Source organism: Myotis myotis, unplaced genomic scaffold (assembly GCF_014108235.1).
Source record: "Myotis myotis isolate mMyoMyo1 unplaced genomic scaffold, mMyoMyo1.p scaffold_m19_p_11, whole genome shotgun sequence".
Classification (NCBI taxonomy): domain Eukaryota; kingdom Metazoa; phylum Chordata; class Mammalia; order Chiroptera; family Vespertilionidae; genus Myotis; species Myotis myotis.
In genome coordinates this window covers 62,375,237-62,402,892 of record NW_023416315.1, presented here as the reverse complement: position 1 = coordinate 62,402,892, position 27,656 = coordinate 62,375,237, and the positions used below count along the sequence as shown (strand labels likewise).

The following is a 27,656-nucleotide window of genomic DNA, read 5'->3' as shown; positions in this document are numbered from 1 at the left end:
GAGAATAAAAACTGTAATAGAAGAACACAGACCAACGCATGTACTTACTTCCTTGTGGTCCATAAAACTTCACTACAAATTCATTGAGTCCTCCCAGGATCGTAACCTCATGCTTACTCTCAATGCTAAGGTGGAAGGTAAAGGAAATCACACAGGCTTTATATTATCTAGATGTCAACTAAAGATGACATCTTAGTTATGCCATTTTAAGTGTCATCAACATTTATATAAAACTGATGAAATATTTAAGAGATATAATAAATCTGGTAATTTAGAAGGCAATATATACTCTTGTGAAAAGCATATGAATGGGCTTTAGATTCAGAAACTGGAGTGCAAATCCCAGAACTGCCATTGGGGTTTGTGGGCCTAGACAAAATAATGTGAACTCACTCCCAGAGTCTTTGTTCTCTCCTTACAATTCAGGAAAACACCATTTCATAGGATTTCTGTGAGGATCAAATGGGTTAAATATGTAAAATGCATGAGACGGCTTTTTGTACATCCTGCACATAAATGAAAAACAGGTACTTAATTTTTCTCCCCTCATACTCTCTCCTTTCTAGCTGATCCCCAATGAGCCTTTAACATAAATCCATTATCCCCTTTAGTCGAATTCAAATACTCAGGGAAAACACCCATTCTCCTAAACTAAAAATGCTATGCTCCCAAAATTATGGATTTACTAAGAAAAGTCCCCACAATTTTCTCCCTGGCTTAGCAAATTGTCAAAATACAGACACAACCTTGCTACAAGTACTGTGCTACCAAATGCAAAAGACCAGCAAAATAAATAAATAATAGTTTAAATCTTATCTAAAGTGTTTCTTTTCACCTACACTTTCCCTCCCTCCTGAACCTCCATCCCCCTTAGACTGGGGGACTCTGGGGCTATAATCACAAAGGACTAACACTTCTGTGTTCTCTTCCTCAAAAACTTACCTTTCCTTGAGATTCTCACCCCTTTCAGGTACTAGGATTCAATTACACAAACCAAACCAATCCATTTCAGTAGAGGAGAGGGCTACTGGTCTAGTATCTGTTTTATGTCTCTGCTCTATGGTCTAAATAATAACTCTGATAGGAATTTTAGGTGGTGGTAAGGGCTTTGGGGAACTCACAAAGTCCACTCTAACGTTTATTTTTTAAAAAATATTTTTATTGATATCAGAGAGGAAAGGAGAGGGAGAGACAGAATCATCAATGATGAATCATCGATTAGCTGCCGCCTGCACGCTCCGATTGAGCCCATAACCCAGGCATGTGCCCTGACCTGCTGATTCACAGGTCGACGCTCAACCACTGAGCCACGTCAGCTACGGCCACTGTAACATTTAAAAAAATATATGACAGATTGGTCTCATCTAAATCAGCAGTACAAACTGCATGTACTATTATGCAAAAGAGAAATAATCCAAAACATTTTTAAATGATCTCTTAAATAGAGAAAAATTGTATTTTTAAAGGTTTGAAATGAAGTATTGGTCTCTCCAATCCTGTATTGTGGGCCACAGAACAGAGAGACCAGGGTTATTTTTGGCAAAGTCTTGTTGAAGAGCCTTGAACAATATCCACTATAGACATTAAATAAAATGATTTAGTCTATGCTAAGTTGATCTAGCTACTTTAGTAACATGCACACTGAAAGGATTCAAACAGTATCCACAATGGAAAACTGGCTTTATGTCTCATGGTCAAATGACACATACATGTATGCTTTGGTATACTACATTCTTCCTGACCAGTCACGCTCTGACACCTGCAAAATATTCCAAAGCTAATGCTAGTGAAATAAATAGAAGCGTACATGTTTAAATTGTTTTAAAACTTTAAAAAGTACCCTTGTGTTAGTGAAAGAAGTCAAATATAGTTACACTAAATATTAAATATAACCAATAAAGTCATCAAAGAAAACACTTAAAAAAAAAATCTTGGGGGTAAAAAGGCTTTCCCAAGACTGGCACCAAAGCCAGAAACCACAGAGGAAAAGAATAGCAGATGCAAGCACACACACACATTTAAAACTTCTATACTGTAAAATACAGTTAAATCAAAGGACAAACTAAGAAGTAAAAGAAGTAAAGCATATGACCAAAAATTTTATTTTAAAAAAATAAGGAGTTGTAACAAAGCAGTAAGCAAAATTAGAAACACCTCAACAAAGAAAAGGCCAGAATAGCAAAGTTAACAGAAGAAAATTCAAATGAGCAAAATTAAGCTATAAAAAGTTCAACTCAGTTTAGAAATGAGACATCTTTCACTATAAATTGATAAAGATGAAAGCCAAATAAAACCTAGTGTTCAGTGGAGTATGAATTAGTATTCCTGAGGATAAATTTAGCACTATATCCCAAAACTTAAAATTAATTTACTCTTTTATTCAAATTTCACTCCTACGAAATTATGCTTCAAAAACAACCAGGCACTGCTTGTGGGAGTATGAAATGGTTTCAATCACTGGATACTTGACGCTGTAAAGCTGCACATATGCACACCCTATGCTCATCAGTGCTTCTCCTGACACATATGTATCGATCGGTTCACCACAACACATGCCTAAGGATGTTCACAGCACTATTTGTAATATTCAAAAATTAGGTTACAACCCAAAGGTTCATCAACTATAAAAAGTATAAATTATGGTACATACAGTCACCCAACAGACTATAATATACCCCCCAAAAATGAACTGCCACACATAAACGTAGATATTCGTCTCACAGATATAATCGTGAAAGAAACGATATACCAAGGAGCATACACAGTAAGATTCCATTTACACACATTTCAAACAGGCTAAATGAATCAATGATGTTTAGATAGGATAGTGGTTAGGCTAGTGGAGACTGATAATTGGAAAAGAGCTTTGAGCACCCTCAGGGACTTTGAGGGCGCTAGTTACACCTTTATTGTTCCATTTATCATTGAGCTACAAAAATTATTTATGCAGTTTTTGTATATATTTTATTAATAAAAAGTTCTAAAGACAGTGTGCCTGGTACTATGTTTATTAAAATTTTTAAATGGAAATAATCTAAATATTTATCAATAGGATATTGGTTAAATGAATTATAAACCATTTATACAATGGGCTGCTACTAGTGTCTACCTCTACCCACCCAGAGCTCCACTGATGTATGTTTCCACTCAATGTGGGATATATATCCGAAGCAATCAACTGAATATAGTAGTACAGATAAAGATATCCCAGCCATTAAACGAAACTAAACAAATCTACAAGGATAATGAAAGAATGGAGTAAGGTAGAAGAGTAAATGAGTTTATCAAAAAGAAGTCGTAACCTAATTTTATAATATAAAAATCGGTAGAAGAAGAATCTATCGACCAAAACTAATATGCTATGAATGGCACTGATCTCTGGCAATTACTCTTCATTAATCATTTAAAATTATGAATTATCCACATGGATGTCTCTTCTAGAAAATTGAAGATATCTTTTCTACCCTTTACATGATGAATAAATCCAGGTTTCTTCCATTTTGTAGTCTGTTTGGGATACAGTCCATGCTTTTATCCATTTTCCAAAGAAGATTCTCCTTTCCAAATAGTCACTCCAAATCTCTCTTCCATGATTAGAAATCAATGCTCCAAACCCCCTTTCCCATAATCCCTGATATAATCCACATGCCAGATACACTGGGTCTGTCTTTACACACTATATTGTTAATCAGGGGTGGGGAACCTTTTTTCTGCCAAGGGCCATTTGGATATTTATAACATCATTCACAGGCCATACAAAATTATCAGTTTAAAAATTAACCTGCTATATTTGGTCAAACACCTAACTCACCCCTAATGCCTTGGCATGGCCAGACCAAATGATTTCTCGGGCTTTATATGGTCCAAGGGCCAGATGTTCCCCACCACTGCTGTAAATTAAAGAGTTATTACAGTCCATTTCATATAAAAAGCTAAAAGGAAACTAAGTGAAACCTTAAAAACTTCTACCAAGTTGGTAAAATGAGAAGCTATGCTAAATTTATGCTGCCTTGGAATGGGGTACAGATACTAAGTTAGATGGAAAAAAAGAATTTAAGTTTAGTTGAATGAAAAATTACATTAAAAATAAGCCATTCCATCATCACAAATGAATGACTTGTCCACAAAAAATATATAAAGTTACCAGACTGCTGTTACCATGTGTATTTATGGTAGAGGCCATGACTTTCTCCTCTCTGCTGCAAGGTCAAGGGTAAGGAAGGCAATGAGAAGGCAGGATACAATGACAAAAGTAATGATCTATTTCTAAGATGTGCTTGTCAGGCTAGCAGACTGGTGAGAACTCACTAGAAGCTTCCTTCATTACTTTCTCAGTTTCAAAGCTTGAAAATATCCTTCAGATATTATTCTGGTAAACGTGTGTTAAACCCATAAAATTACATTTTACTTATCTCTCATCTAAGTTATTTGTGAAATATTGCTTTTTTTGTTAATCCTCACCCAAGGATATTTTTCCCCCACTGATTTTTAGAGATAGAAGGGAGAGAGGGTGGGGGGGAGGGAGGGAGGGAGGGAGAGATAGAAATTAATGTGAGAGAGACACATCTATTAGTTGCCTCCTGCATGCTCCCTGACCAGGGCCAGGAATTGAATCTGCAACCCAGGTACATGCCCTTGACTGGAAATCAAACCCACAACCCTTTCAGTGCACGGGCCAATGCTTTAACCACTGAGAAACACTGGCCAAAGCAACAAAATACTGCTTTTTATTTACTTCTCATTTCACTATTAAAAAATAGTATCAGCATTTTTCAGTAGACTAATGATTAACATTCCTAGGAACCCAAGTTCATTTTACTTTTAAAATGCCAGCCACCCACTGCCTTATTTTCCCTGAATGGCATTATGATTATACAATCTAATATTTAAAGGCTAATGCCAAACTGTCAAGAGATAACTGACATTCTTGGCAAAACATGTCTATCAGGATTTTAGAAATGATTTTTATATAGTTCTGGAATTTTCCAGAAAGGGAGCCAAGGTGTAAGCCTGTGTCACAGGACTGGTGTTAACTGATCAAGGACCTAGGATTCAGACAGCACTGTTTCCAAAGTTTACTAATAATGAGTTTATAAAATAAAAGAAGGTGGTCTCTCTGAACTATATCCATACAATTGAGGAACTGGGGTGAAGAAATGTGCTTCTCTGAAGAAGGTAGAAGCAATTTGTACACCACTCTCTTTCTCTGTATGTTGAGACCAGTTTGCTGACAATTCTCCTTGAAATTAATCACACTACAGAAGTTGAAGAAACTCAGCAACCTTCACTACCTTGTTGTCTTGAAAACAGCATGATATATTCGTTAATGTGCAAAATATCATAAAAACAATACTTTGGGGTTATGTTTATAAAGAATCCTTCTCACCCTACCTGGTTTGGCTCACTGGATAGAGAGTTGGCCTGCGGACTGAAGGGTCCCAGGTTCGATTCTGGTCAAGGGCACATACCCGGGTTTCAGGCTCGATCCCCAGTAGGGGGCGTGCAGGAGGCAGCCGATCAATAATTCTCTCTCATCCTTGATGTTTCTATCTCTCTCCCTCTCCCTTCCTCTCTAAAATCAATAAAAGTATATATTTTTTTAAAAAATCCTTCTTTTAGAGTTATAAATGGAAATATTTACAAATACATTATGTCTTGGATTTGCTTCAAAATAAGCCAATCTAGTGCCACTGGTGTGGCTCAGTGGTTGAGTGTTGACCTGTGAACCAGGAGATCACGGTTTGATTCCCGATCAGGGCACATGCCCAGGTTGTGGGCTCAATCTTCATTAGTGGGCATGCAGGAGGCAGCCAATCAATGATTCTCTTTCATCATTGATGTTTCTATCTTTCCCTCTCCCTTCCTCTCTGAAATAAATAAAAAAACATTTTAAAAAAAAGCCAGTATGGCCCAGCCAGTGTGGTTCAGTGGATTGAGCACCATCCCAAGAAACAAGAGGTAGTCTGTTTGATTCCCTGTTGAGGCACATTGCCTGGGTTGCAGGCTGGATCCCCAGTAGGAGGAGACAGCCAACTGATGATGTTTCTCTCTCCTTGAGTTTCTATCTCTCTATCCCTCTCTGTGAAAAAAAAAAAAAAAATCAATAAAAACATTATTAAAACCAAAAAAACCCCAGTGTGGATAGAGTCAAGAGAGAAAGGTTTAGAAGAAATGGTATTGGCCCTGAGTTGATAATTACTGAATCTGAGTAATGGGTACATGGGGGTTCATTCTATTGTTCTATTTTTATTTATGTTTGAAATATTCCATAATAAAAGTTCTAAAAAAATTAATGTAGTCAATATCATTAAATACTAAAGTATTTAACAAGCATAAACAATTTAGAAGAACTTAGCTATTATAGCTCTCTTGAAAGCTCATGAAATGATCCAACGTTTTCCTAAGATCCAATACACAGTCTGAGGAAGAAAAAAATAGCAAGTATATAAGAAAACAAAGACTTTATATTGAAAGATAAGACTAGTCTGGGGGGTGGGCAAAATGGGTGAAGAGATCAAAAGGTACAAACTTCCAGTTCTAAAATAAGTCATGGGGATGAGCTTGGCTATTATAGTAAATACTACATTGCATAATTGAAAGTTGTTAAGAGTAGATCTTAAAAGTTTTCATCACGAAAAATTCTGTAACTATGTTATGACAGACTAGAGGCCTGGTGCACAAAAATTTGTGCACTCTGGGGGGAAGGGGGGTCCCTCAGCCTGGCCTGTGCCCTCTCCCAGTCTGGGACCCCTCGGGAGATAACGACCCGCTGGCTTAGGCCTGCTCCCTGGTGGCAGAGGGCAGGCCCAATCCCTAGGTGCAGCCCCTGGTCGGGCTCAGAGCAGGGCCGATTGAGGAGTTGGGGCGCCGCCCCCTGTCATGCACAGAGCAGGGTGGATTGGGAGGTTGCGATGCCACCCTCAGTCACGCTCAGGGTAGGGCCGATTGGGGGGTTAGGGCACCGCCCCCTGTCACACTCAAGGCAGGGTCGATGGGGAGGTTGCGGCGCCACCCCCTGCCACGCACTGAGCAGGGCCAATCAGGGGGTTGGGGCGCTGCCCCCTGTCACGCGCAGAGCAGGGCCCATCAGGGGGTTGGGGAGCTCCCCCCTGTCACTCACAGAGTAGGGCCGATAGGGGAGTTAGGGCACCGCCCCGTCACGCACAGAGCAGGGTGGATCCGGGGGTTGGGGCGCCGCCCTCTACAACCCACAGAGCAGGGCCAATCAGGGGGTTGGGGCGCCGCCACTGTCACACTCAGGGCAGGGCCGATGGGGAGGTTATGGCTCTACCCCGTCACACACAGAGCAGGGCCCGTGGGGAGAGGGGGGTTGGGACGCCGCACCCTGTCACACACAGAGCCGCAGGGTGATCAGGGGTTTGGGGAGCTCCCCCCTATCAGGCACAGAGCAGGGCCGATCAGGGGGTTGGGGCGCCTTCCCCTGTCACGAACAGAGCAGGGCCGATAGGGAGGTTGTGGCCCCGCCCCCTGTCACACACAGAGCCACAGGGCGATCAGGGGGTTTGGTCACTGCCCCCTGTCACGCTGATCCCGGTGCCGGGAGGCCTCTCAGCTCCGCTGATCCCGGTGCTGGGAGGCATATTACCCTTTTACTGTATAGAATAGAGGCCTGGTGCATGGGTGGGGGCCGCCTGGTTTGCCCTGAAGGGTGTCCTGGAAAAGGGTGGGGGTCCCCACTGGGGTGCCTGGCCAGTCTGGGTGAGGGGCTGAGGGCTGTTTTCAGGCTGTGACTGAAGCTCCCAACTGCTCTTTTCTTTTTTTTTTTTATTCTGGGCCAGCTTTACCTCTGAGGCTTGGCTCCAGCTCTGAGGCCTCAGCTGCTGAAAGTAGGTATCTGGTTTGTTTAGGTTCTATAATCGAAACTCTGTATCAACTCCAGCTCTGAGATCCCAGCCAGCTGAAAGCTGGTTTCTGGGGTTTTGTTTAGCTTCTATATTTGTTACAATGTTTCTTAAACTGCAAGCTCAGAGGCCAGCAAGGCAGGTGGGGAACGCTGCAGTCCTCCGTCACTGAAGCAAGCAAGCCTCATGTTCAGTTTAAGCTGCCTGGCTGCCGGCCGCCATCTTGGCTGGCAGTTAATTTGCATATCGCCCTGATTAGCCAATGGGAAGGGTAGCGGTCGTATGCCAATTACCATGTTTCTCTTTTATTAGATAGGATGTTAAAACTAGACTTATTGTGATCATTTCACAATATATATAAATACTGTATCATTGTGTTACATACCTGAAACTAATATAATATTGAACACCAATTTAAAAAAATAAAATAGAATACTTTGCCAAGATAGTAAATCAATAGCTGATATTCTAGAAAAGTAAAATTTCAGTGCCTTCAAAAGGATGTCTAAGAAAAATCCAACCACACTGAGGGAAGATGAACATGGCTTTTGAATATCTATGACAAACAGCCTCTGGGCAAAATAATAATTAAAGATGTATGTGCCTTTGTTTAAATTATAAGGAAAAATAGTCACGTACAATAAGCAAAGGCTCCTGGTTGAGAGGCAGTTTAATTTTTTTTAAAGTTTTTTAAAGGTTAGTGTTGGTCATATTAGGAGGACAGGGAACTCCATTCAAAGGAGAAATAAAAGCTACTGAGAAAATAGACATGGGGAAAAGAATAACAGACAGAAGGAGGGAGGGAAAAGGCTTCTACCAGTGATGAAATATATACATATAAAGAATAAAAATAAGGGCATTTTTTATTCATTTATCTTGATCTGGGAGAGAAGCAATGATATAACATGAAGAGCAATTAACAAAACAACACCTGTGTCATAAGCTCAAGCAGTTTTAGTACCTGCATCCTTCCCCCCAAAATATTTTAAGCTTTCTACAAAAATAGATACCTGTTATGCTGACTTAGCATCTATTCAATCCACAAAGGTCACAGACTCTATTTCTATTAAAGTTGGTTTACTAAATATTCTACACATAAGTGCCTTAAGGAAAACAAAAACTCCTCTTACAACACAACCTGCTTTCAAGAAGCGTAAAATTTATCAAGGGAAGATGAGATCTGTCCACTAAGGAGTAAATGCTAAAAAAGAGTTTGCATAAAATGCTACTAGAGTTTAGAGTAGGAAGAGATTTCTTACAGCTTACAGGCAAAGACAGCAATGGTTTGCCAAGGAAGCCAAGGATTTACACAGGCCTTAAAACCAGTGTGTGATTTGGACATGCAGAGGAGGGGGGAAGGCATTTAAAGCAAAGACAGAAAAGGCACAGAATAGGTCCAGAGAACAGGGACCACTGCATTTTTATTTTGATGAGTGGACCATGGGGAGAATTAGAAAGTAGGTCAAGACCAGATTATAAAGAGCCCCAAACAGGTTTTATCAGGCAAACAGGGAGACAGTTGTTACTGCGCACATAACTGTGCTTTACAGAGATCACTGAGCTATATGTGCAGGACTGGCTGAAGGTGTGATCAACAGAATTAAAGCAAACAACCAGAAGAGAAATGTTTAAGGTCTCAACTAAAATAACAGCTGTGGGAATGATTGGAGAAGATGAAAAGAAGACTTCATAGGCTCTGCAACTGACTAGACATGGGACAGCCACGAGAAAATCCAGTGTTGCTAGAATGTCTCATTTTCATGAGGAACCAAGAAACTAGAGTTCTATGTCAATCTCCTAATTTCAAAATGTAAACAAAGTACATGTGCTCCGATGTGAAGTTTCTGGGATCACCCTATGTATAACAGCGCACAGCTGCATTCCCACCCCTAATATACTATATAGTCTACAGGATTGTCTGGTTTGTGTACTGCTACATTCCTAGAGCCTAAAAGAGTTCTGGCACATTGTAGGCACACAAATTAGTATTTATAAAATGAACACATGAATGAAGATGCAAGACAGCCACAATCTGAAGCTGCCAGTTTGAGATCTAAGAATAGCTTTAGCCTTGTCAGACAGGTGAAATGATACTATTAATAACAAAGTGGAACACAGGACAGAAGGAACAAGTTTTTTATTCAGGATGCTAAATTCAGTTTTGAACACATTAAAATTTAAAGTATAAATGTATAAACCAAGTGGCAATATGATAAGCAGACAGAAAACTCATGATTTAAAAGGAGTCACCTTGTAAACCACTAACTCTGAGCCTGTTTCCTAACCTCTAAAAAAGGTGAAGAAGATGAAATAAAAGATCTACAAAGGCCAAAACCGGTCTGGCTCAGTGGATAGAGCGTTGGCCTGCGGACTGAAAGGTCCCGGGTTCGATTCCGGTCAAGGGCATGTACCTGGGTTGCGGGCACATCCCCAGTGGGAGATGTGCAGGAGGCAGCTGATCGATGTTTCTCTCTCATCGATGTTTCTAACTTTCTATCTCTCTCCCTTCCTCTCTGTGAAAAATCAATAAAATATATTAAAAAAAAAAAAAAAAAAAAGATCTACAAAGGTACCTGACCCTACATCTGACACAATAGGAATTTTTTTAACGTAAAAGAAGTACACAAGACTCTAACTAAATTAATTCCCATACGATGTTGTAAAAACTTTGAGTGTTGCTTAGGAAGTTTTAATCATATGGGAATTAATTTGTATTTTGCCAAAAAAAAGAAAACAAAAAAGAGGGTAACCCTGGCTAATGTGGCTCAGTTGGTTGGAGCATCCTCCCATATACCAAAAGGTTTCAGGTTCGATTTCTGGTCAGGGCACATTCCTAGATTGAGAGTTCAGTCACTGGGGTGCATATGAGAGGCAACCAATCAATGTTTTCTCTCTCTCTCTCCCTTTCTTTAAAATCAATAAAAATATATCCTTGGGTGAAGATTAAAAAAAACATTCTAAGAAAGACATCCTCCAATAAACAAAATACATAAAGTAGGTAAGTTTTAGTTGTTCGTTTGTGGATTTACAACTAGGTTAGTTAGCTGAAGTTGCCAACAACCTCTGGGAGAGGTTTCATATTTAAAAAGAGCCATTTCAAAATAAGTATGTATTATCCAGAAGTAAAGCAAAAAATTTTGACAATTTACTATGATATACGAAACACTTAAAGGCTCATTATCTAAGGGGTAAAAAGTAGTACATATTTTAATATTTTTATATAGATAAGTCACAAAATTTAGTTATACAAAAAGCATGTTCATTACCACCCAGGAACCCCAAAATCACACTGCCTTAGAAAACAGTTTTTCCCCACTCAAGTGTTATGCTTTCATTTAAAGCTTCCATGTCAGAAACAAAATAAACACTGGCAGGTTCCAAGTAAATGTTATTTTTTAAAATGAGAGAATCATCACTATTACTTAGTTCTTCCCTGGATGAATCATTCTGCAACCTGATTCCCAAGTAATGAGATTAAAAAAATTTTTTTTTTAAATTGAGTCATAAGGAAAATACTTTTTTTCAAATAGATTTTAGAAAAAAAGTGTTTAACACTAGATTGCCCAAGGAAGTCATTTTGACTGCTTTTTAATTTCAATTAGAAAAACAATTATGTATATAAGGACACAATGTCTTAGAATTTTGTGACTTTTTGTACAACATATAAATGCGTTTATTAATAATTGTAGTTACCTCCCCCTCCTTCATTTCCAGTATATATATATGTGTTATACCTATATTGCCCAAAAGCAGTCATTTTGACTGCTTGGGGAAATTTTAGACTCTTATTATTGAATTGAGTAAATTTCTTATATGACCAGTTCAGCTCTGTATTGAAATAACAGTTTTCATTTTTTTTTTCGATTACCGTCACATGATAACATACAAGTACATGATAAATTGTCAATACTTGGTAAGTTGCAGTTGCTCAATTAGCTAAACAAGTACTTGTTACTCGAATCTTTATGCAGTGATACTTGTTCTAATAAGTTGTTTATTTTATTTCTTTTGCGCCCTAAATTCATGAAAGAAATGTCGCATAGAAGTGAGTTATTGGAAAAGCTAAGGAACATAAGTGAAGAGTGCTCCGATATTATTCTTTCACAATGCAGTCATTTTGACTGCTTTTGGGCAATATAGGTATATACCAAATTTCAGTCTTTCTAGTGTTAAGATATATAGGAAAACTAAGCCCCACTCCACCCCCAACAGAATGTTTTATAAAGCAGATTTACAAAGTCAAATAGTCAGAGATAAACCAGTTGCAGAGAAAGTAACAGAGAAAAGCAAAGAAAAATATGGTAAAACGATGCCATCTTGAGATCAAAGAAATACAGTCAAAACAGAAATAAAATTTATATTTTCTAAAAAGTTCATATTCCAGTTAAGTACCTCAAAATATTTAGAAATCAGAAGGCTATCAATAAAATAGAAATAGATCTTTAATAAACAAACATCACTGCTTTGCTATTTCACAGCAACAGTGAACCTTTGTTTACTTTTAACTGAAAATTCATAAATCCATGTATATAAACTAACAGTATATTAGCTAATTAAAAATATATTACTGTTAACTCATGAAAGGTTAATCAAAAGCTTAATTTTCACAAATTGGTTTCCTTGTTATAGCTTGATTCAAAGGTAGGAGATACAGTATGTTTAAAATAAATCATCTTCCCAAAGAATTGCATATTTTCTTAAATGTAATGGCATTATGGTTATTTAAGAAAACCCCTGGGATATGTCCTAAAATATTTCAGAAAAAAAGAGAAATAGGTACGTGAGAAAATACCAATAATTGCAAAATTTTAATTTGGGTGATGGGGATTCATTAAACTAACCTTTAATTTGTACACTTAAAAAAATCCTATATAATAAAAGCCTAATATGCTAAGGGTCTGACCATTCGACCAGTCACTATGATGAGCACTAACCACCAGGGGGCAGACGCTCCAACTAGTAGGTTAGCTTGCTGCTGGGGTCCTGCCCATAGGGACTGGGCGAGACCCTGGAGCCCTCCCGTGGTCCCTCCCCAGTCCCCGATCGTGCACTGGTGGGGTCCCTCAGCCTGGCCTGCGGGGATCAGGCCGAAACCAAGGGGTCTCAGATTGTGAGAGGGCACAGGCCAGGCAGAGGGACCCCACCGGTGCACTGGGCCTCTAATCTCATAATAAAAATAAATTATTTGCCTTTATTTAATTTCCCATACCTACCATTTCTTCTTTTCTTTTTTTTTTTAAATATATTTTTTATTGATTTTTTACAGAGAGGAAGGGAGAGAGATAGAGAGTCAGAAACATCGATAAGAGAGAAACATCGACCAGCCGCCTCCTGCACATCCCCCACCGGGGATGTGCCCGAAACCCAGGTACATGCCCTTGACCGGAATCGAACCTGGGACCTTTCAGTCCGCAGGCCGACGCTCTATCCACTGAGCCAAACCGGTTTCGGCTCTTCTTTTCTTTTGGTCAGAAAACTGATGTATATATCTGACTATACCAGTACTTCTATGAAAAGGTGATGCTCACTGTCAAAGAACTATTAGCCAGTCAAACATCCAGTTTAAAATGTGCAAACTTGGAATACAACTCTGAATTGCAGAGAGAAAAAAATTCTCAGGACACAAGACACCCCAGGCACATCAAGTCCTCAATGAAAATCCAAACAAATGATCTAGAAAAACTCTTTAAAAATATATTTTTTGAAAAATTTTAGAAGGCACTAAGTTCCACATTAAAAGGTACTTAATCACAACTTCCAGTTTTTCTGTTCTCAGTATAGAGGCAGATGAACCCACTCTCCACATGTCAGAGAAGTGAAGAGAAGGAACCCTGTCACTCCAAAGGCAGACTACCTAATCATAGTAGGCTAAAGAAAAACAAATCAAAACCTTAAGGATGACAACAGCATCTGAACTTGAAAATTTCGAAGTCATAGGCAGCATATAATTTCCCCATGATACAAAAAAATGCAAATAGCCAGGTACCCTCTACAAAATCCTAATGGTAACAGCTATTTAAAATTCTGACCTCCCCTTCTGGGCTGTGCCTTCTGTGCTTTTTGCTGCACCATCCACAAAGGACAAAGCACACCATGAAGTAGCTTCTCATAAATATTACTAAGCGAAATTTATTTACTTATTTATTTTTTAATATATATTTTATTGATTTTTTTACAGTGAGGAAGGGAGAGGGATAGGGAGTTAGAAACATCGATGGGAGAGAAACATCGATCAGCTGCCTCCTGCACACTCCCTACTGGGGATGTGCCCGCAACCAAGGTACATGCCCTTGACCGGAATCGAACCTGGGACCCTTCAGTCCGCAGGCTGACGCTCTATCCACTGAGCCAAACCGGTTAGGACACTAAGCGAAATTTAATAGGGCTTTATGGAATACCTATGTAGTGCACTTGGTATTCATGCTTCCAATGTCCTTCTCTTCTCTGAAAATCTTTGAGAACTTTACTTCCTTTATTCATTTTATTTATTATATAGTTTATTGATCTCAGAGAGGAAGAGATAGAAACATCAATGAGGAGAGAGAATCACTGATTGGCTGCCTCCTATACGCCCCACACTGGAGACTGAGCCCACAACACAGGCATGTGCCTGGACTGGGAATTGAACTGTGACCTCCTGGTTCATAGGTCGATGCTCAACCACTGAGCCACGCTGGCCAGGCCACCTTTATTCATTTTAAATACACTGGACCAGTTTTTACCCTAACACCTGACATGTGGATTGCAATGAAAACAGTATTAAGCTAAGTGTTTAATAATCCTTACCCACAAATGTTCTAATCAAGGGACGTGAATCATTCACAGTAATCAGTGACATTTTAAAGAAAATTTTCTTTGGCCCTCTTTAAGTGACATATAATACAACTGCAAAGTGATACATAAAAAATTAATAAATACCAAACAGTGGTACCCATTTAGCAGATGAAGATTACAGAAGAGTGAAAAACAATGGATCACAGAAATGAGCAGAAGCGGGGGGGGGGGGGGGGGGGTCTTAGCTATGTGGTCATCCTCTTAAGTAAACACATCCCAAAGTCATGGAAATACTTAAAGACCCAGGTCCACAACCCAGGCCATGGCTCTTCTTCTTTTCTTTCTCTGTACTATGAGCTTGTATCTCTAGAGATCAATGATTCCCCATCATAATTTTATGACTTCAATAATCTCAAGGGAAATTTCTTATGTAATTTTTTTATTGATTTCAGAGGAAGGGAGAGGGAAAGAGAGAGAGAGAAACATCTATGATGAGAAAGAATCACTGATCGGCTGCCTCCTACACGCCCTGCACTGGGGATTGAGCCTGAAACTCGGGCATGTGCCCATGACCAGAATCAAACCCTGGACCCTTCAGTCCGCAGGCTGACACTCTATCCACTGAGCAAAACTGGCCAGGGCTCAAGGAAAACTTCTTAAAGCAAGCTCTTTCAAATTCAAATATACTGCGTGTAAACTCAAAGATAAGGGGGAAAAATAACATACTGCACATACAAAATGACTTTACCCTTACAAATCATTGCTCTCAAGCTCTGGTCACAGCGCCTCCTCATTACCTAGTGCTTGTCCAGAACATTAATGACCGACGCCTGATTTTGGTACTGTTCCCTTTACTACTCCACATGCATTAAACATAGAGTGTCGAATATTAATAACTTTGATTTCATAAAAATTATAAGGGAAAAGAAAGCAGCACAGACTCAGGCTTTTTAAAGCAGTAACTGTGCAAAGAAATACGTAAAGGTTCAAGATCACTGTCAAGATTTTATACTGAAAAAAGGCAAACTATGGATGAATACATTGGATAAAATGCTAAATTGCTGTCTACCATAGAGAGAACTCTGCACTCCAAAACAAATGAATTTGCCTTCATTCTATTGAGCCTAGTTTCTATTATCCATTTGGAAGACTTATGAGAGGCAGAAGCAATTATAAACAGTATAGAAAAACAAAAGGATGAAAAGGTAATCTAAAGTGACATGGAAAAAAGTAGTGTCTTCTTGTTTGAAATTCTGCTAAAAAATTATCCAACGCCCTGACCGGTTTGGTTCAGTGGATAGAGGGCCTACGGACCGAAGGGTCCCGGGTTCGATTCCAGTCAAGGGCATGTACCTAGGTTGCAGGCATATTCCCAGTGGGAGGTGTGCAGGAGGCAGCTGATCGATGTTCCTCTGTCATCGATGTTTCTAACTCTCTATCCCTCTCCCTTCCTCGCTGTAAAAAAATCAATAAAATATATTTAAAAATAAAAATAAAAAATTATTCCGAGACAACTATACTTTAATAAAAATATGAGTAAAATTATGTATTTAAAAAACTATATGAAAAGGTACTCATTAGGCAAATATCCTATTTGATATGTTCAAGTAGCTATTATAAAATACCTGTATTTATTATCTTTATAAATAATTAGAATGAAAGAACTAGGATAAAAACATTCAAAAAAACCTGGGATGTTGCTTTTTTTTTTTTAAGTCCATAGTGAAAATAAGCCAAAGAAATAAAAATTTTAAATGGTAAAAAGTTGCTTTTAAAAAAAAACACCCTATTAGCCCTAACCGGTTTGGCTCAGTGGATAGAGCGTCAGCCTGCGGACTCAAGGGTCCCAGGTTCGATTCTGGTCAAGGGCATGTACCTTGGTTGCGGGCACATCCCCAGTGGGGAGTGTGCAGGAGGCAGCTGATCGATGTTTCTCTCTCATCAATGTTTCTAACTCTCTATCCCTCTCCCTTCCTCTCTGTAAAAATAATCAATAAAATATATTAAAATGTAATTTAAAAAAACAAAAACAAAAAAACCCCCACCCTATTATAAGAAAACTAAGAGGCCCAGTGCACGAAATTCGTGCACTTGGGAGTTGGGGGGTGGGGAGGGCAAGTCTCCTCAGTCCGGCCTGCGCCCTCTTGCAGTCTGGAAGCCCTCGGGGGGTGTCTGACTGCCGCAGAGGCAGGAGAGGCTCCCACCACCGCTGCTGCACTTGCCAGCTGTGAGCCCAGCTTCTGGCTAATCAGTGCTCCCCCTGTGGAAGCACAATGACCACCAGGGGCAGCTCCTGCATTGAGTGTTTGCCCTCTGGTGGTCAGTGTCCCTCATAGTGACCAGTCATTCTGCTGCTCAGTCAATTTGCATATTAGCCTTTTATTATATAGGATAACCCTATAATATTATTAAATAAGCAAAAGACCCCAGAGCAGTGGTTCTCAACCTTCCTAATGCCGCAACCCTTTAATACAGTTCCTCATGTTGTGGTGACCCCCAATTTCATTGTTACAAATTGAACATAATTAAAGCATAGTGATTAATCACAAAAACATTATGTAATTATATATGTGTTTTCCGATGGTCTTAGAGGACCCCTGTGAAAGGGCCATTCGACCCCCAAAGGGTTTGCGACCCACAGGTTGAGAACTACTGCCCTAGAGAGTCAAGAGATGTGAGGTGAAAGGGGACTACAAACTAGATGTGCAATGTGACACAGGATGAAGAGTGGTTGGAGCTATTTTAAGCATCACACAAATAACAGTGATAGAGCTGAGGAAGTTTTCCAGTTGTGCTAGTAAGACTGCTAGCTTAAGACCAATAGAAATGATTACCACATAGTAAGAAATGGGTTGTCAGGTATAACTAGATATGGAAGTGATAAATAATATGGAAACTAGCCTAATAATTTAAACAGAAGTCTGAGATTTAAATACATATAAACAGCAAGAGAATAAAGATAGTATTGTTATGCAATACAGGAAGGAAATAAAAAATCAAGTTCTCACAAAGGGTGCTTCCTGAATAATTAAACAATGTGAAAAAAAATCAAAGTTATTTAACAAAACAAGAGAAAACTAACCTGACACATACGACAGTGGGTGTATATATAGTAAGAAAATTTGGCATTGAAAAGGTGAGAAAACTATAAGGTTTCCCCTTCTCATGTTTGTACCATGGGGACAAGTAGGACTGATAGGCTCAGGTGCCACTGAGACAAACAGTTCTCTGGTACCAAAATCAGAGGGCAGAGCACAGTTCTGAGAACACCTTTCAACACAACTAAATAATCTCATCTAGTGAAGTATTTAGTTTTAGGCTTTAAACTGTGGATGGGGGATAAAGCAGCTTTTCCGCCCCCTAACCCTCTAGTCCCCCTGCCCAGACACTACAGTGTTGCCTAAATACTACCATTGTTTGTATTTTATACAGAAATGTTTATACATAACTACATTCACATCACCACAGAAACACAGATGTAAACTAGTCTGTAAACATCTTTCTCCAGGTAGTATTTGGAGGACATCTTTCTGTATCAATACTTATAGATCTAAGTCACATCCCCCCTTTTTTAAAAAATATATTTTATTGATTTTTTTACAGAGAGGAAGGAGAGGGATAGAGAGTTAGAAACATCGATGAGAAAGAAACATCAATCAGCTGCCCCTGCACACTCCCCACTGGGGATGTGCCCACAACCCAGGTATATGCCCTTGACCGGAATCAAACCTGGGACCCTTGAGTCCGAAGGCTGACGCTCTACCGCTGAGCCAAACCGGTCAGGGCCACAATATCAATTTTAACTAAGCATCCATTAGTGAACAGGTAGGTTGTTGTCAGTTTTTTGCCATTACAACGTTATAATGAACCCAGTAGATATTTCTTGCTATACTTTTCCAATTTTCTGTTTGCAATTTCTGAAAGAACTTTAGAGTCAAAGGGATAAATACCAAATTTTGATAGTGCCTAAATGTCCTTCAAAAGATTGTATTCAGTTACTTTTTAACCACCATCATATCAGCCAATGGGTTTTCCTCACTCTCTCTCTAATACTGGTATTAAAGCTTTCAAACACAACCCCAATTGCCACCTGTACCTCAAACTGCCGTCTCTTGTTCTCTCATGCTGTTCACCAATTCAACTGCAGCCCTAGCTGGGTCATCCACGGGAAAAGGATGCACTCTGTTGACCCTCTCTCCTTTTTGTCTAACACAGCACCTGCATGAGAAGGTGACCCTTCAGCATTTATGAACAAAAATGCACTAGATATGCAGCACCTTCCATTAACTATCTCAAAGACAATCAAATCTCAACATTTCTTGGGTAGACCTAATATTTTAAATAGCTCCTTATACCAAACTACTTCTGTTATTACAGTATACAAAATAGTAAGTTTTCACAGATTTGAATCTGTCAACAACAGAAATTCAACATTTTAAGAACTATATGTTAGTCTCCAATTTACTAAAAGTTAAAAGCCATAGTTTACCCGACTACTTAAGACAAGAGGGTCGTATAGAAAAAATTCAAACATATTAAAATGGTATTTACTGTCCATATAACTAAATAACATTCTTATATATTACTTGATTTTCTAGTTACAAATATTATCAAATAACTTCCTCATTATGGAAGTCAGGATTTTCACCTTACCCCCACATTCCCTCTCCCTAACCATGGAATATAGTTATATCACCACTGTTGGTCAAATTGATATTCAGAGATTATGATATCAATGACTATGTAAATATTATTCACTGCCAAGCCATATATTATACTAGAGGCCTGGTGCACAAAATTTGTGCACTCGGAAGGGGGGTGTCCCTCAGCCCAGCCTGAGCCCTCTCACAGTCCGGGAGCCCTTGGGGGATGTCCGACTGATAGCTTAGTGCTGCCGCGGAGGTGGGAGAGGGCCCCGCCACAGCTGCAGTGCTCACCAGCCATGAGCCCGGCTTCTGGCTGAGCGGCACTATGGGAGCGCACTGACCAACAGGGGGCAGCTCCTGCATTGCACATCCGCCCCCTGGTGGTCAGTACATGTCATAGTGACTGGTCATTCTGTCGTTCAGTCAATTTGCATATTAGCCTTTTATTATATAGACTAGAGGCCCAGTGCACAAAAAATTTGTGCACTCAGGGGTCCCTCAGCCCGGCCTATGCCCTCTTGCAGTGTGGGACCCCTCGGAGGATGTCCACCCCAGTGGGGACCCTCACCCCATGGAGGTTTGGCCAGCCTGGGTGAGGGGCTGATGGCTGTTTTCTGGCTGGCCACACCCCCTTTAGGGTGGGGGGGGTCCCCACTGGAGTGCCTAGCGAGTCTGGGTGAGGGGTTGAGCGCCGTTTTCAGGCTGGACAAGCACCCTGGCGACGTACGCTCCCAGCCTCTCCTTTTTTTCTTTTATTCTGGGATTTACCTTCTATAATTGAAACTTTGTTGCCTTTAGCGGAGGCCTGCAGAAAGCTTGGCTTCCTCCATAGCCAGGGGCAACCCACTCCTGCTTGCTCCAGCTCCGTGGCCACGGCAGGTATCTGGGGTTTAGTTACCTTCTATAACTGAAACTTTGTTGCTTTCAGGGGAGCTCAGAGCTGGGCCGCGGCAGGCGGGGAACCTTGGCTTCCTCTATCACTGGAGCAAGCAAGCCTCCTGCTCGCTCCAGCTCCGTGGCTGCCAGCTGCCATCTTGATTGGGTTAATTTACATATAGTCGCTTTGATTGGCTGGTGGGCATGGCTTAAGGCGTAGCAAAAGTACAGTCAATTTGCATGTTTGTATTTTATTAGTATAGGATGATTAAGTTTTTTCTTTTTCTAAGGAAATAATCACTGCCTTAAAAAAAACTAAGCAAACAAGAAACCAATGTATCTATCATTAATCTGCCCCTTAACTCTGATAGAACTATCTCAACATGCTTAAACATGTCAAGATGAATATTTGAATGTTTTCTCTCACAAATATATTTTTCTTACTCTTGGGCTTGATCAGGTAGCATGCATTCTCTAAGCACATGCTGGCTAGATGGCAAAGGAAAGTGACTCATGAATATGCTAGTTGACAAAAGGAAACGAGACAGGGATCAATACCTGACTGCAATCTGCCCATGACTAATCCACAATTTTTCTGTTAAAAGGAACCACTAACAGCAATTTAAAATAAATAGAAAATATTAAACATCAGCATTATCTACATGGCAAAATCCAGGACTGAAGAGTCACATTGAGGAGATTGAGAAGACAGCAAATAAGTCCTAATACCCAACTAACCTTCCTGCCACTCATTTTCACAAAATCACCAGATTACAAAGCTCCCCCAATGCCAAAGAAAGAGGGCTCTTTTCAATAGAGATTCTGTAATATCATAAGGTCAGAATTCCAGTGGTTACAAAGTGGACTCATTCATTAGATTTAATCTCAGCTTCATCATTTACTTGCTGTAATGGTCTTGGGCAGGTCACTTAACCTCTGTGTATCTTGGTTTTCCTTAGTGTAAAAAGGGAGTAATAGTAAATATATCACAGGATTAAGAAAGGCTCAGTATCTGCTATTATTAATATACCAAAATCAGTATCCTACGATTTAACAGGGTACATGTTAGTTTAGTCTACCTTAGTTAATAACCTACAAAATTGAAATTACATCTCTTCAATCTTGAGAAGAATTAAGTACATGTGATTTTTTATCTTTAAGTAGAGGCCCAGTGCACAAAAAATTCATGCACTGGGGCACGGGGGGGGGGGGGGAGCGATCCTCAGCTCGGCCTGCCCCCTCTCACAGTCTGGGAGCCCTCAGGGGATGTCCTACTGACTGTGGGGAGCGACCGGCCGATCAGGGGAAGGCGACACCCCCATCATGCCTCTGCTGCTGCCATTGCCGGCTGCCACAGCTGCCTGAGCCTCAGCTCTCGCTCAGCCATCGTGACTTGCCTGAGCTTTGAGCCAGCCCTTGCAGGGGCAGCCATCATCTGTGGCTTGCCTGAGTCTCAGGCAGCCACTGCAGCTTTGTCCAGAAGGATGTCTGCTCTAATTAGCATATTACCCTTTTATTAGTATAGATATGCTCAGTCTTATGCTGATGTTAACAATTGATAATGAGGGCAGAGAGAACCAAGATGGCGGCATAGGTTAACGCCGGAGTTTGCTGCTTTGAACAACTACTTCAAAAGTGAAACCAAAAAACGGAAGGGACATCACCCAGAACCACAGGAACGCTGGCTGAGTGGAAGTCCTACAACTAGGAGGAAAGAGAAACGCATACGGACACTCAGAGGAGGCGCAGTGCTGAAGTCAAATTCTGAGGTGCGGAGTGCGCGGAGCGGGCTGGCGGCGGAGGGCGCGGTTGGCGTTTTCAATCGGGAGGGAGTCGCAGACTCTGAGCTCCAGATCCGGGCGAGTCTTTAGGGACCCAGACTCAAACGGGAGAAGCGGGACTGTCTGGCTTCGGTCAGAGTGAGTGCAGCTTTCTCTCTGAGCTTTGCAGCGGGTGCTGGGACTCAGAGAGGCAGAGCCCCTGGGGACAGGACTGAGAGCCGCCATAACTGCTCTCTCCGGCCCACCCTGTTGATCCTGTGCGACCCGCCCCGCCCAAGCCCTGCACACAGGCATTTGCCGGATAGCCTCAGGCAAAGGCTAGATTAGCACCTCCCTAGAGGACAGAAGTTCTCTCACTGCTGACACAGCTGATTCTCATAGCCACTTGGCCTGGAGGTCAAACCCTCCCTGGAATTAGCTACAACAATCAAGATTCAGCTATAAGGCTGCGAACAAAGACCACTAGGGGGTGCACCAAGGAAGCATAACAAAATGCGGAGACAAAGAAACAGGACAAAATTGTCAATGGAAGATATAGAGTTCAGAACCACACTTTTAAGGTCTCTCAAGAACTGTTTAGAAGCCGCCGATAAACTTAATGAGATCTACAAGAAAACTAATGAGACCCTCGATGTTATATTGGGGAACCAACTAGAAATTAAGCATACACGGACTGAAGTAACGAATATTATACAGACTCCCGACAGCAGACCAGAGGAGCGCAAGAATCAAGTCAATGATTTGAAATGCGAGGAAGCAAAAAACACCCAACCGGAAAAGCAAAATGAAAAAAGAATCCAAAAATGCGAGGATAGTGTAAGGAGCCTCTGGGACAGCTTCAAGCGTACCAACATCAGAATTATAGGGGTGCCAGAAGATGAGAGAGAGCAAGATATTGAAAACCTATTTGAAGAAATAATGACAGAAAACTTCCCCCACCTGGTGAAAGAAATGGACTTACAGGTCCAAGAAGCGCGGAGAACCCCAAACAAAAGGAATCCAAAGAGGACCACACCAAGACACATCATAATTAAAATGCCAAGAGCAAAAGATAAAGAGAGAATCTTAAAAACAGCAAGAGAAAGAAACTCAGTTACCTACAAGGGAATACCCATACGACTGTCAGCTGATTTCTCAACAGAAACTTTGCAGGCCAGAAGGGAGTGGCAAGAAATATTCAAAGTGATGAATACCAAGAACCTACAACCAAGATTACTTTATCCAGCAAAGCTATCATTCAGAATTGAAGGTCAGATAAAGAGCTTCACAGATAAGGAAAAGCTAAAGGAGTTCATCACCACCAAACCAGGATTATATGAAATGCTGAAAGGTACTCTTTAAGAAGAGGAAGAGGAAGAAAAAGGTAAAGATACAAATTATGAACAACAAACATGCATCTATCAACAAGTGAATCTAAGAATCAAGTGAATAAATAATCTGATGAACAGAATGAACTGTTGATTATAATAGAATCAGGGACATAGAAAGGGAATGGACTGACTATTCCTGGGGGGGAAAGGGGTGTGGGATATTCGGGAAGAGACTGGACAAAATCGTGCACCTATGGATGAGGACAGTGGGTGGGGAGTGAGGGCGGAGGGTGGGGCGGGAACTGGGAGGAGGGGAGTTATGGGGGGAAAAAAAAGAGGAACAAATGTAATGATCTGAACAATAAAGATTTAATTAAAAAAAAATTGATAATGAGGGGATTATTAACCTATAACTTGTTCCAAAGCTGGCATTTAGCCCAACTTCTATGCTGGTACAGCCCCTTCCCAATTCTTTAAATTATTACTTCCTCTTTTCAGTCACAAATATTAACTACAGCTAGCCCTTTTAGCATTTACAATGTGCTGGGTGCTACTCTAAGCCTTTTTACTAACTCATAACCCTCACAAGAGCCCAAGGAGACAAGTTATTATTACAAAGACAGGTTAAGTAATCCACCCAGGCCCACACAGCCTGTAAGTTGTGGAGCTAGGGTTGGAACATAGGCAGTCTAGTTCAAGCATGTGCTCTTATTACCCACGCTACACTCTATATCAGGAATGGGGAAAGTCTGGCCCAGGGGCCACTTATGGTGCTGTGAAATCATGATTTGGCCCTGCTAAGGCATTAGGAATGAGTTAATTAAATGTTTGACCAAATAAAAAAGGCTAATTTTTAAGCTGATAATTTTGTATGGCCCCCAAATGATGTTATAAATGCCCAAATGGCCCTTGGCAGAAAACGTTTCCCCATTCCTGCTTCTAGATCACAAAGCTGTTGGAGAGGTGTGTAGCATAATCAAACTTGTCCTGAAGATTAACCCCAGAGTGACTGCAGAGGATGGCAGGCAGACAATGGTGGGAGAAAGGCCAGAACAAGGAGAGGGAAGAGGTGAAGGCAGCAGAGGCTGGAGAAGAAGCTACATTTCAATGAGATTTCTAAGAACTGAAAGAACTTCATGACTAATTGTATGTGAGGGAGAGAGAGAACTCAAGAGTATCTGATGTTTCTGACCTGGTAGATGACATTGTTCCCACAAAAGGAAAAGGGAAGGCAGGAAGAGCAGCAGGTTGGCAGTGGGGTAGATAAGAAGAACATGGGACATTAAAAGGTAAGATAATAAGACAATATTAAGTAATATTCCCTCATGTTTTATGTACTCTAAAAAGATTCTAAGTAATGATGAATTAATTAATGAAATACAACTTCAAGTTCTTACTAGTCTAAGGGATTATTAAATAAACAACTTACAGGCCCCCAATAAAACCCATGTTCCACTGATGAGAGTTAAGGAGGATCTATAGAATGGTGGAAGGCTCTGCATTCAGCAAAACTGGGTTTGAGGCCCAGTTCCACCACTTCCTAAATAAGTAGCCTAGGACCTAGCTATTCAAGGTGGTGAACAGAAAATGGCCCCATTCCAGACTAATTAGGATCCCCCAGTGACTAACATGCACATTAAAGTTTTTGTGTGTTTTTTTAAATATACTTTTTATTGATTTCAAAGAGAAAGGGAGGAAGCAAGAGATAGAAACATCAGTGATGAGAGATAAATCATTGATTGGCTGCTTCCTACATGCCCCTACTGGGGATCAAGCCCGAACTCGGGCATGTGCCCTGACTGGGAATCAAACGGTGACCTCCTGGTTCATAGGTCAATGCCCAACCACTGAGCCACACCCACCGGGCCACATTAAAGTTTGAGAAGCACCAACCTACAGCAAGTGACATTTTCTCTAAGTCTTGTCTCTTTCCTCACATTTACAAAAGTGGAGATAATCATATTTACCCCACAGGGTAGTTGAAGATTAACAAATGCCAAATATTTACCAAGCCTCTACCAAGAGATGTTAGTGTCTTACATATGTTACTTCACTTAAACCTCTCAACAACCCTACTGTGCAGATACTTTTTCCACTATACAAATGGTCGGGCTGTGCCACTTTCCAAGGTAAGATTGTTGGTGAGCAGTAGAGCTACTACTCATTGTCTGCCAAAATACTCTGCTTCCCCTTAAGCCCAAGAATGCATATTCAATCTGGTGTAGTGAAAGACACAAAACAAGCTTGTGAGAAGGGAAGGAGAGAAGCCTTGCACTTACAGAAACCCCCCCCCAAAAAATATTTTGAAGTAAGTTAACACACCAATAAACATAATTCAAATACAGTACTCACACAAGTTTAAATTACTCTGCTGTGCTTATCTTGAATTGGTTTTCAGATGATGATTCTGCATTAATGCAGAAAATAACTATGGTCAATCAGTGAAAATTCTCAATATGATACAGATGGCTTATCTGTCTTTACTGTAAGTTCCCCAGGGATAGAAATGCAGGCACAGAAAGAAACTCCCTAAGAGTATCTGGCCAATTGTAGGATATGCTGCACATAAGACTAAAATTCGAAGGGTTTTGTTCCAGTCATTATTTGTGAAAATTAACTTTCCAGAAAGGAATATGCAAAATAAATATTTAGAATCACCAATTCTAACAGATAACCAAGTACTAGTTCGAAACAAATCTAATCTACACAAATCATTGTATCAACAGTTGCCTAATCTCATTTATGTGAGCCCACAATATACTGAAACAGTATATTCATACCATATTCTTCCTCTCTGCCTTTCCAGCCACATTGGTCTTTCATTTCCTAATGCACAAGCAGCTCTTGTCCTCCTTAGGGCCTTTGCAATGACTACTTCAGGCTAGTCCTCACTTCCCTCTTCCTACAGATAGCTTGCTGCTTCTTATCTTTGACAGTGTGTCTTTTTATTTCAAAGAGGAAGGGAGAGGGAAAGAAAGATATAATCAATGAGAGACATATGAACATCAGTGATGAGAGAGAACCATTGATCGGCTGCCTCTTACACACCCCCAACTGGGGACTAAGCCTGCAACCCGGGCTTGTGCCCTGACCAGTCATCGAACCATGAGCTCCTGGTTCATAGGTCGATGCTCAACCACTGAACCCCACCAGCCAGGCCCTTTATGGTCTTAAATGTCACCTCCTTTCTAGTCACCCGAAGTATACAACCCAACATACTCCACAAATATTCTCTACTTCAGCCTATTGTCTGTTTCTCTGTAGGTCTGGCCATAAGTACTATTTTATTTAAATCCTCTTCACCTCCAACAAAATTCATATTCCCAGAGGGCAGGAAATCTTATCTAACTTGTTCTTTGTCTGGCATAGAGTGGGTGCTCATCAAATACTGGTTACATGGATAAAGTGAATGGGTGCCAGGCACTATGCTAGACACTGGGATCTGGAAATAAGAGAGTTCCTGCCCTCAGATATTCACGTTCTATTGGAGAAGTAGACAAGCAAACAATTAGCAGTGAAATAAATGAGTGTTAAAATAAGGGTTACTTGGAGAGTGCTAAAGAGGCATACTGAGGGTGCTCCAAACCCAGGAGGGTAGGGAAGGAAAAGGTGTTTGTAGGAGGTAGTGATGCCAGCTGAATACAAGGGAAAATTAGCCTTTTGTTCTTACATAGCAGCTACAATCAAGTTTTCTCCAAACACATGTAATAAGGTGGGCCTCAAAGTTTAACCTGAGATCAACGCATAATGAGTGAAAAAGAAGAGGTTGTAAGCCATCTGAAAGAGAAAACTTGGTTTCCCCTGGCAAGATTCAAGCAGAGCCAAAATGAATGTACTCATACATGTAAAAAAACAAGGTACCAACCCTAGGTGGTTTGGCTCAGTTAATAGAGTGTCAGCCTGCAGACTGAAGGGTCCCAGGTTCGATTCCAGTCAGGGGCATATGACAAGGTGCGGGCTTGATCACTGGTGTGGGGTGTGCAGGAGGCAGCTGATCAATGATTCTCTCTCATCGTTTCTATCGCTCTCTCCCTTCCTCTCTGAAATCAATAAAAATATATTTTTTTAAAAAAAGAAAAGAAACAAGGTATCCGACAGCAAGGGTCCACCCTGCAAGCACTGAAGAATTTAAAGAAAGGCTGGCAAGGGCCATGGAAGCAATTGGGCAGGGGAGGAGGCCGAGCATTTGTTCATAGACATGAGTTTTCTGGTCAGAAGTAATTGCCCTATTAAGAGATGGTGGCGCCCTAGCCCGTTTGGCTCAGTGGAGAGAGCATCGGCCTGCAGACTAAAGGGTCCCAGGTTCAATTCTGGTCTAAGGGCATATGCCTGGGTTGCAGGCTCGATCCCTAGTGGGGGATGTGCAGGAGGCAGCCAATCAGTGATTCTTTCTCATCATTGATGTTT

At 40.7% G+C, this 27,656-nt stretch overlaps 1 protein-coding gene across 7 annotated transcripts in view; it reads right to left on the bottom strand.

Moving 5' to 3' along the window:
- The window catches only part of UBE2H (ubiquitin conjugating enzyme E2 H), a 113,795-nt gene that overhangs the window by 48,249 nt on the left and 37,890 nt on the right, over window positions 1-27,656 (bottom strand). For 5 of the 7 annotated variants that reach the window (XM_036328702.1, XM_036328699.1, XM_036328698.1 and 2 more), the window contains exon 2: window positions 49-125. In XM_036328702.1, the coding sequence (XP_036184595.1) occupies window positions 49-125 (77 nt within the window). Of the gene's footprint in view, window positions 1-48; window positions 126-393; window positions 456-27,656 lie in introns of those variants that run through there. The other 2 variants (XM_036328704.1, XM_036328703.1) reach the window with 1 other exon arrangement.